We start from the raw sequence: 10,913 nt of genomic DNA, 5'->3' as shown, positions 1-10,913 counted from the left end.
GGTGGGTTTTGACTTTGAGCCTACATACCTAAAAGCAAATGTCAACAAGATATGTGGTCAACAAAAACTGATACTACCAAAATGCTCCGATAGGACTGACTACAGTGCTTACAAGTAAGAAATTCACGAGGGTCATAACCTGTTTGACAAAATGTAAAATTTTAGGGCATGTTTACTTATTACCAAGAATGAATAATACGATGGAAAAGAATCAAATCAACTACCCCCTGATTGATATCATTTGTTGTTTTTAGGGTAATGGATTACTGATATTTAAGATGGGACCCACAAATTCAAATTACTTTTGTGTCAGTAAACGTGAAAAAATCGAGGACTAAAATGATTCTTTTTCTTCTCAAACCCATTTCAGATAAGTAAACATTACAGGAACTATTGAAATATCGAGATTCATTTCCATTGGTCTACAAAGAAGCTACATTCATTTCCAGCCAGCAAGAGTTTAATGGCTAAAGTACAGGAATACCATAATGTATTTCAGTGAAAGAATAAATGATCTCGCTATAAATCTAAAAAACAAAGGGAAAAAAGAAAAAACAGAAACCCTGAAAAGAGTATTTAATCTGTTGCTACTTTCTGAAGCTCCTCCAACGTGGCTAGTTTTTCCCTCGGCTTGTTTCTTAAATTCCCAAGCCGTCTTTCTTCCGAGTCTATCTTTTCCCAATCACGAAATGGTATAACTCTGACATTCCGATTGTCCAGCAGTTGGAGGAGACCCTCCCTGCCTGAGTTAGATGAGGATGTCAATCTTCGTAGCTTAATGTCTTCAGATATGCTTGCAACCTGCAATGGTGCCGTTCAGAACAGTGACGTGACCAACGTAATTAACTATTATCTATGACAATTATTGGCTTCGAGATGCTTCATGAGTTGCTAATGATGGGCATGAACAAACCTTAGTGCCTTTCATCTAAGCAATACAAAAGACAACTTACAGTTTCTTCTGCACAGTACAGGTTTGTAGCAATGATCCCAGTTGGTCCTCTCTTCAACCATCCACATACATATAAACCCTTCTCAAGCAGGGTTGGATCTCCAGATGTATCACTTAGAACACACCCTCTAACATTTGGAACCACACCTGCAAAGAAGGCCATCAGATCAGACCATCATTATCATCCTTGATCCTTTTCATACATATAGGGGTGATCCTGTGAGCTATTCTCATGTGGTCGGTTTAGAACCACTTCTGCTACGAAGCTTATTTAGTAAATCCGAGAAATTGGAAAATTTTAGCTAAAATTCAATACCTTAATGGAACAGGTGAATGAGGCCCTCTAAAGAATCAACAAACTAAAATTCCAATTCCATATGAAGTTTGTATTAGCACATCAGATAGAATAATCTTCCTCATATTTGTACAATATCAACTTTGCAAAAACATAGAATTTTGAAGGAAATCTAAAATTCAGATAGAATAATATGCTTACTTCCTATAACAACATCTACGTACCTTTCCGATGATCAAAGGGTAAGCCATCAACTGGCACTGATTTGTAACCAATGCTCTTTAGCACAATCCTGGAACAAGAAAGTATATTGTCAACGTTGTTAATACCTCATTTTTTTTCTCTCCACACCCACCCTTTTTTAACTTCTTTATTTTTTTATTTTTTATTTTTTTTTATTTTTTATTTCACATTCAACTGCATGCACATTGCAGGAATATGCCTCTAGTAATAAAATTAATCAAGGTTGAATTTCAGAAAAAATACCCGCATCCAAGCTCTTCAAACTGTCCAGTGCCTGCGGCCGTTCGTTCTCCTGGCCTAATACCTAGAAATTGAAATTTAGTGATTTAGTTGTTATCACTAACGTTATTACAGCTTTCATAATACCATCATCAGTCCTTCCTGACAATGAACCCATGGTACAGCGACTTGGTGATGTGTTTACATGTGATATGGCCTGACCTCATAGCAAAATGCATGAAAATTTTAACTACAAATGTCTATGCGGAGTAAATTACCTATGAGTTTTGTCTTCTCAAGTCTGACACCAGAAACATGACCACTTCTCTCATCAGACTCTAGAAACTTATTTGGTTTCCGAAAGAAAACAAAGTGCAGTTCACGTGCATCTGAGCTGGGGTGTGAAGGTCTAGTCATGGCTGCCTTAGAGAGCAACTCATAAACCCTTTTCCGAATTCGATTATTCTTCATCTCTTCCTTACCAAATCATAGCAACAAGTCATAGAAACACCAATGGAAACAAAATTAAGGGAATTAATATACCGCCAATAGCAGCTTAGAATACTTCAAATTAATAACTATAACTGTAGCTCCGGGAGAGAGATACCTCATCTGCTGGAGTTGTGAGAAGATCAGTTTCCTTTATGTGAACATGTAGATCTTTGATACCTGAAGAACAAAGACATCAATTTTTTTTTAATTCTGCATATAATAAGTTTTGCAGACATGAACACCAGTAATATTTGTTACATGAGGGGATGATGAAACAATTACACCAATGATTTTGACAAAATATAGAAACGAAATCTGTTTGCAGATATTATTTCAAAAGGCCCACATGCTTCACTTGAACTAAAATGAGTCTCACTCTCATGTTAAGACTCACCAAGAATTTCACGAAGCTCCTTAGCAGTGCAAGCTGCTTGGACCGGTCCCCGCCTTCCAACCAAATACACTTTCCTGACATGACACTAATATCAATGAACATGAAATCCAGATAAATCAACAATTTTATGTAACTGGTTACTCTCAGGATATGAGATATCAAACCTTATAGAGCTATCTTCAAGAGCTGCCAAAGCATGGCTTGCAATATCAGTTGTGGCCAATTCTATTGTTGGCCGTAAAAGAATACGTGCAGCATCAAGAGCTACATTGCCCTGAAATCAAAAGGAGCTGGGTTTGCAAGGGATAAAAACTGTTATGTAATAAAAGGCTATATGTTTTGACATGTCCCTCAAGAGTAAAAATGTTTACACTTTCTGAATATCTGAACCAGCATATACTACTAAACTCACCTATGGTTTATTCTTATTACCCAAACTATACTCAATACCCTCCAAGTCACTGTTCACTTAATTCATTATCCTAACTTCAAATAAACAAATTATTGGCCCGACCTTTCAAGGATGGTAACATGACGTGACAAACCAATGTTATTTAGCACCACCCCTATTGCCTGACAACTAGTCATATAGTTCCCACCTGTATTGAATGCAGCAATAAGTAATCTGGATTAAGCTGCAGCAATTTATGTGTACTGACAAGGATAGCAAAGTACATGTATTAACCAACCTCATGTCAGTAACTCAAGAGAAGGATAATTACATTTATGAACTTGTTTCCTAAAGTCTGAAGATACGGTGGATACCTGACCAAGAATTATAGCAGTATCAGAACTCTTCAAGTCGGGATTTAGGTATCTGCAATTTGGGTGCCCATTATACCACCAAACAAATTCTCTGGCTGCATATACACCACTCAAATCCTAGAAAGACATATCAACCAACAACTTTAAAAAGATAAATAAACAACATTAGTTGCAATCATAGTTAATAAATTGGTGTATAATACATGTACGTAAGTACATTTCAAAAATACTTCCGTTTTCTGTACACATTTCAATTGTTCATTAAATTGCAGGTTTTCTAAAAGTCCAACACACGATACACATATTATACAAGCACAAACGTACTTTATGCATTTAATACATGTTATTTTCACATATTTTTTAATAATACATATAAAATTCACGTATTTTATACGTCCTTTTAACATATTGTTGAAGAAATAGAAATAAATAAATATTTGAAATAAAATATTAAAATTTAAAAAAATGGCCAAACTTTTCAAAATATATTTTAGCAAAGTTGCCAAATACTATGCATACGTATATTTCACATACTATACACGTCCCATAGGAAGGCAGATTTGATCTCGGGCCTCTGGTGTGACAAGAGGCTTCACCAATTGGAACCCTCATAATTAATCCTTAAAGAATCAAAAGCACTGGACCAAAAATTTTTATTTTGTATAAACATTGTCATCCTACTGATCACAGAGCACCATAATACTAAAGATACAAAACCAAAACAACAAAAACATACTTCTCCTGGGATACCAAGAACTCTATCACTCTCAGCTCCATAGGCAAGCACAACCTGCGTATTGCATAGTGTTCATCACAAACAAATAGCCATAACAGTAACAACATTTAGTATTATTAACACGTATTAAATAGGAACTCACCACATCGTACAACTCACGTAGCTCCAGGAGAGTTACAGAGGATCCAAGGGTGACGTTTCCAAAGAACGAGCAGCGTTCATGTTGTGCAACTCGCATAAACTGGTTCACCACAATCTGTTGCAAGTTTTCTGATAAACTAAGCTCAAATAAGAGATTTATTTCCCGCCACACCAAGACTTTAACAAAATAAACAAAAAAAATCCATACAATACCCCTTATTCGCGAAAATTTATATCGATTATCAACAATGCATCAGTTCAAAAACTTCAAATTCTCCCGAACTATTTCAATTAAAATTTCTCAAAATATAAAGAAACTGAGATTAACAGTAAAGTGGTCACCTTTGTTTCGGGATGATCAGGCGCGACGCCGGAGCGGACTAATCCGAAAGGCGTTGGCAACCGATCAATGATATCCACCTCTGCTTCCTGGTGCGCCTTCAGCATCTAATTCAGCTCAATTCAAACCAAACCAAACCAAATTAAATTCCAAAACTTTATTAAACTTAATCGAAAACAAAATCTTGATTTCTTTCAGTTCAATCAGTTATCAAACAGTTCAACGCAAGCAAAAGCACAAATACAAAAAGTGATTACCTTTTCAGCAGTGTAGAAGCCAGCAGGTCCGCTTCCGACTACGCAGACGCGAAGAGGCTGAGAAGCGACGGTCGAGAAGGTTCTGAAAAGCCATGTCCCAGCTTGAAAATTCGCCATTTTTTGGTTGGCATAGAATTTGATTGAGGCAGTGACGGTGTGAGTGTGGCTGAGGAAGTCGGGATCTTCGACTTTCGACCTACGGGTTCTTCTTCGTCTTCTTTTTCAGGGTTTGCGGGTGAATCTTCAGGGTCGGAGTTGGAGCCCCGCCCCATGGATCGGATGGTTTTGGGACCGAGTCGGATCTCTGGATTTGATATTGAGACTTTGGCCTTTGAAAGCCCATAGTTAACTGGCCTTATTCATTTTCATGAATGAGGTGTGAAATAAGAGTAGTGTGTTCAAATCCAGTCCAATCTTTATTCTTTGCTAAGTTCAATCTAATTTGGTTGATTTTCTATTACTCCAATATAGTCCTTCATGAAATTCGAATTCATGACCTCTTCAGCAATGTAAAGACTAAGCATTGTTAATTCTATAATTGACATGTTTGAACCCAATGACGAGGCCAACTTTCGAAGAACGGCCCTTCAACACGAGGAACGTCACTCAACATGATCCAGTGATAAGTTAAACTCTATTAATGTATTTCTCCTTCCATACTAGGGATGTACATGCACAAAGAATGGAAGATGAGATTAATGAGAGAGGAGGAGCCGCTGAATCAAATGATCATGTGAATTTTTTTCCACGACTCCAATACAGTAGTCTATAAAATTTGAACTAAAAATATCTTCCAACAAAAGAGAAACTTAATGCTATCAAACCAAATGATCATAGGCGTGGGTTAATAGATTTCAATACAAATATCTAATTTTGATTTTGTATGCGTTCAAATATATGAATTTTAAAATTACGAATGATCATAATTTTTTTTTAAATTATTGCCAACTCTCAACCACAAACTCTTGAGTCAACTTCAGAACTATCGATTCTTCAAGTTCAAGCTAAGATTAGGCAGAAAATCTTTCTCACAATAAAAGTCCATATAGAAGATTCTTAAGGAAAAAGTTTAAAAAGTGTTGAATGTTTTCCTTTTGATTACGCAAGTAACAAAGATTTTCTTTCTGAATGAGCATGTTGTGTGACTTACGTTTTTTTTTTTTTTCTTTCATTCAAGCAATGCACTAATCCAGCACCATTTACGGAGAAAGAATTTGAATTCAACAACAATGAAGGAGACAACTGCTGTATTAGACTTAACCGACGTTCCAGTTGAATGATCCCATTAACAAACAAATAATTAAGATGTCTTTTCCATCAATATTAAAATTTTCACAGTTATTAGTGCTTCAAGTACTAATGATTTATGCAATACATTTACGGAATAGGATCTTCTTCGGATCATCTTTGTGGGATCCGAGGATCAATCAATCGTATTAGTTCATCATATATTGTGCGGTTAAAAATCATTTAAATTTTTTAATTTAAAATTAAATATAAATAGCAGCTAACGAAAACTAACATGTACAATATATGATGAACGGATACGATTAATTAATTTTCGGATTCCTACAAAGAAGATCTGAAGAGAATCCTTATCGTACATTTACCACCAAAAATCTATAATTACGTGCTGACCCCATCACTTATCCAAAATAGTAAACCCAGGGCAAGTTGACCAGTGTCAACGCAAGTCAAGCGAGCATGCTACTTATTTGTTTTCTTCCTCAGTACAAAAATAGTGCATAAGATGTCATAGTTGACGTGTTCGTGACGTCATATTAAAAATTGTAAAAAATATTTAAAAATTGGGGAGCTTGTGGGACCCAGGATGATGATGGGACAGTAAAACAAACACTGGAAAAACAAGGGGAGAAGTCGGCATCCAGTGGCAGAGGCAGTTTTAGCTTTTTGTGAGAAGAAGGGGAGCAAACGGCTGGTAGTGGGCCTTTTCCTGGGACCACCTCACTGGGGACAATATGGTCCAATAACTTTAAGTCCCTTTCATGTATAAAAAGCCCAATGGGAAAGAATTCCGTTCGAACAGAACTTCTTCACCCTCGCGCGGACGGTTGGGCCCACAACCGCCTTACCAACTCTTTTTAGCTCATCCAACAACAATAAAGTTTTATTCCATTGGATGGAGTCGCTGTTGACTACTAAAACTCCACCACGCTAGTTCTGTGTCAATTTTTCCGTAGCTCAAAGTGCACTATGTTTTTTCTTAGGATCTATTTCTAAGTTTTTCTAGATCTTCCTTTACCATTTCGCTTTGAGCCTCTGTCTTGTATTCGCATATTTTACTTCAAGCATCTGAAAGTCTTCAGTTCATGTGTCCAAACTACATTAACCGATTTTTTCTCATCTTATCTTTAATTGTAACTACTCCTACTTTACCTTGGATATCCTCATTTTTAATCTTGTCATTTCTCGAATGTCCACATATCCAACTGAAGCATTAATTTTTAAAAAAATTTCTCTACAATAATATGTATAATCCTTAGTTTAAAAAGCAACAATTAAATTTTGCATTTAGGTATTTACCATCTCATCATCAAACAATTTTTGTAATTAAGATTGCGTATTGTTTTTTGATTTTTCACGTTAATGTTGAGCAGTTGAATTCTCGTGGCCATATCTTTTTAAGTATAAATGAGTTCTTATTTATACTATATTATATTAAATTTACTTAAATCAGCTCGGTCCATTTAGGCTCCCATCTATGTTTTGTTTAGCCTCCAAGGTGTTAGGCTCCAACTTGATGCCTAACTAGCGTCTAACACCTTTTAGAAGATAATAAGAATTTGATTTAGTTTAATCCCATTGTTTCTACTATTTACTACATTTTTGCACACTCGTAATTTACAAGAATTTTTTTTGCCCATCACACGTTATTATATAAGTGGATGAAAATTTTATTTTCAAGTGGCACCCCACTTATAGAGTAAAATATAATCTACTACTCCATATTCCAGACACACTAAACAATCTCTCATAATTTACACGTGTGGCACCATGTGGGCGGCCTCCCCATCTCAATAGAGGTTCGTTTTCTTCTGGTGTAGATCGGAACTATGAGCATAAAAGCTTGGTTTCTGGCTGTCAGGCACGTGATCTAGCATGTGAACTATTTCCATTCACCTAATTTATTTTCTTTTCTTATTTTATAATTTTGTCGTGGTTAAATTTTGGGCATATATGCCAAAGAAAACCATGTATTAATTTTGATCTTTATTTGTTTCTATAATTGTTAAGACATTTTGGTGCATGGAAATATAATATCTTAATTATATATTTGGAGTGGCTAAAACAATACTCATTTAAACCAAATTTGCAAACTAAATTATTTGTCACCAGTAGAAAATAAACACGTTAACCAACACTTGAGTAATAATTCAATCATCAGCAATCATATTATTTCGTTTATAAAATTTGGTTTAGAAATTTGATCTCTCTAGCATTACTTTTTTAAAAATTAGATATGTTATGATGAAATGTGGGTGATGTTTGAAAAATAAAGAAAATTTTGATTTGTGGAAAATTACATTATTGCCTATGACTTTATATGTGATAGAATATCAAATTGCTTTTTCACCTTCTTTTAATTGTCAAAGCGGGTTAGATTATGACAGTAACGACACCTAAACATTATGTGTAATCTCTTTGCTTAACTTTATTTGAAGATGACTACAGGTTTATACAGTAGTGATTAGGATTAGGGTAACTTAACACATTTTAAAATCTCTCATTTGACTTTTCTTCTCTTTAAGCACATTCGTTTTGACATATATGCCAGGAAAAAAGCAAAAGCTAGCCTTCAAATAATTACCTCTAAAATAATTGATAAACTGTGGTACACATACAAAGTATTTTATAGGCAGGAGTGGGGCAAAAAACTGGAAAGTAGGAATTAATCAATACTTAGAAATGTAAGAAGACAAATTATTTTATATAATAATAAAATCTATAAAGCATATGAAGATTATTGGGATCAGTATTATATATAGCTGTGTTTAAGTGGGAATCTGATTTTTTATTTCCTAGCTGAGAATGATTGAAAGATTTGTTTATGTCTACTGAGATACGGTCTTTTACTTGTCTTCCAAGATTATACCTTTCTAATATTTTACGTGAATTAATTTGTTACTTTACTTATTTGTGAATTAATTTGTTACTTTACTTATTTGTTTGTTGGAAAATTTATCACTTTACTTAAATAATACATTTAGCTACTATTAAGTTGCATCAGTCGTACTTTATGCTACTGCAGAATATTTTTGGTGTCTCTACCAAAAAATAAATGAGAATGTTTGGGTGTTTTGGTAAAAAGAGAGTAAAATTGGCGAATCCAATCTAATAAAATTTTTTACTTTGTAAGAGTCACTAGAACGTCTATCATTCATTTTGCAAACTGAGTAGGTAGAATTTCTGACAAATTGAGTAGAGTAGAATGGAAATAGATCAAGAGAGCGGTGAATATTTATGAAGGATTGATTGATGAGAGTTTTAACGAAAAGCTCATGGTACTGTTCACTTTAATGAAAAACCATATTTTTACACTAAAAAGTCAATCTTGATACTATTCACTTTACCCTTTATTTTGCCTTTATCATTAAAACTCAAAGTTTTTAAGCCATTTTCATTAGTTTTCTTTTGATTGATTGATCTACATAATATATAAAACAAAAAACCATATTATCTATCTTCTATATTATTAAGAGATGAGAGCCTTTCAACTTTTTGCCCTCTTTTTTTCCAATTTTGCCCCTCACTTTTGAATACGCAATATTGACATGAGGAGGACAAAATGATAATTTTGTATCTTTTGAACTTTTTTCCTTTTTTTCTGATTTTGCCCTCACTTTTGATATACAATGTTGACATGAGGAGGGCAAAATAATAATTTTGTATCCAAATATTTACATAAGATAAAAATATGCACTTATTAAGAGAAATTGTCCCACCAACATTTTTTCATATAGGTAACTAAAATCATGATGTTTTTTTAGATAGTTTGAATGAACTTAAGCGATTGCGCTTGAGGAGAACGTGAAAGGAAGTAGACAGTTGTTCACACATACAAAATGTGTGCTCTCTGCTAGTGTATACGTATGTTAGGACAAGAACAAATGGGTAATGCTTCGACATAAGTGCACGCAAAACCAGAAAAATGCAATTAAGCCCAGAAACATCATTTTCTCCCACTCGATGTAGCCATGTAGAGGTTAGATAAATAATAAACTTATAACACAATGCCCGCTCCTGAGGTTAAGGTTGAAATGATCAGTGTCTACATAATTAGAAAAATTGAATATACATACATAAAGAAAAACAAATTATGTTAGGGTACTTGATAAGAGAGAGCAACATCAATCGATAAATAAGGAAAGACATGGAAATAATTTATAAATACATCAATATTTTTACATTATAAGGGTTATGAAAAAAAATGAATAAACAAGGGTTTTATGGCTGAAATTGGTGGTGACTTATATATAGTAGTATTGAAGAAAGTTGAGGTTTTACAATAAAATTAATTAGCAAATAGCAATGATGGAGAATGACACCAACACATTTAGTGTCATCTCGTTTAATAATGTGAGATTTATACTTTGAACAAATGTCCAATGCCGATTATTACAAGACCATTATAAGATGATGCGATATTTTTCTTGTAGTGTCTTTGTGGTAGTTTTTTAGTTTGCAATGTTTAGCCATCGTGAGTTTTTATATCTCATGTGCTGGTTGGATGTGAGTTCTGTTGCCAAAGAATTATATTTATATTTCTGATGAGTTAGGAATTGAAGAGTTGTGAGGTTTCTTTTGGCATGTGTGGTTTCTTGTTTATATGTACTCCAGGTGATTAATTTCCCATGTGGTTTTTCACAAGCGAGGTTTGTTATGAGGGTCATGTTGGCATGCGTATGTAAGTTTTTTATTGTTCTTAATGAAGTTTCATTTAATCTGAAAAAATAGGGTCTTACAGTTGACGCGATTAGGAGCATTTGCAACCAATAGTCCTGTATATTTGACTCTCATTTTCTGCCGTATCACTTGTATAAACTATAAGAGCGAGTGC

General features: G+C 34.4%; 1 protein-coding gene across 6 annotated transcripts; it reads right to left on the bottom strand.

The window, feature by feature from the left end:
• Nucleotides 1-391: 391 nt before the first annotated feature.
• LOC103943868 (NADPH:adrenodoxin oxidoreductase, mitochondrial-like) lies at nt 392-5,137 on the bottom strand. Of its 6 annotated transcripts, none has more exons than XM_048586316.1 (13): nt 4,835-5,126; nt 4,580-4,693; nt 4,239-4,352; nt 4,097-4,150; nt 3,361-3,477; nt 2,760-2,869; nt 2,596-2,669; nt 2,317-2,378; nt 1,988-2,186; nt 1,734-1,794; nt 1,472-1,539; nt 954-1,099; nt 392-801 (listed from the first exon to the last, which is right to left on the bottom strand). In XM_048586316.1, the coding sequence occupies exons 2-13, from the start codon at nt 4,682-4,684 to the stop codon at nt 577-579; spliced, it is 1,335 nt and encodes a 444-aa protein (XP_048442273.1). In that variant the 5' UTR covers nt 4,685-4,693; nt 4,835-5,126; the 3' UTR covers nt 392-576. The 6 variants fall into 6 exon arrangements, with proteins under 6 accessions (XP_048442273.1, XP_018502157.2, XP_048442278.1 ...); XM_018646641.2 differs by having other exon boundaries at nt 4,580-4,684; nt 4,835-5,124; XM_048586321.1 differs by having other exon boundaries at nt 4,239-4,366; nt 4,580-4,684; nt 4,835-4,872.
• Between the last annotated feature and the right edge of the window lie 5,776 nt (nt 5,138-10,913).

This window comes from the organism of the source record quoted next, unplaced genomic scaffold (genome assembly GCF_019419815.1).
Source record: "Pyrus x bretschneideri cultivar Hongxiangsu unplaced genomic scaffold, Pyrus_bretschneideri_v1 Contig1, whole genome shotgun sequence".
In the NCBI taxonomy this organism is placed as follows: Eukaryota; Viridiplantae; Streptophyta; class Magnoliopsida; order Rosales; family Rosaceae; genus Pyrus; species Pyrus x bretschneideri.
This window is presented reverse-complemented; position numbering and strand designations above follow the sequence as displayed.

What these genes read in the sequence shown, in the direction of transcription:
- LOC103943868 (XM_018646641.2), bottom strand. Translation starts at nt 4,951, where the DNA reads ATGGCGAATTTTCAAGCTGGGACATGGCTTTTCAGAACCTTCTCGACC. An exon ending in TGAGAAGACAAAACTCATAG is followed by an intron (nt 1,795 to 1,987) that starts GTAATTTACTCC and finishes TTCAATTTCTAG; the next exon opens with GTATTAGGCCAGGAGAACGA. An exon ending in ACCCTTTGATCATCGGAAAG is followed by an intron (nt 1,100 to 1,471) that starts GTACGTAGATGT and finishes CCTTCTTTGCAG; the next exon opens with GTGTGGTTCCAAATGTTAGA.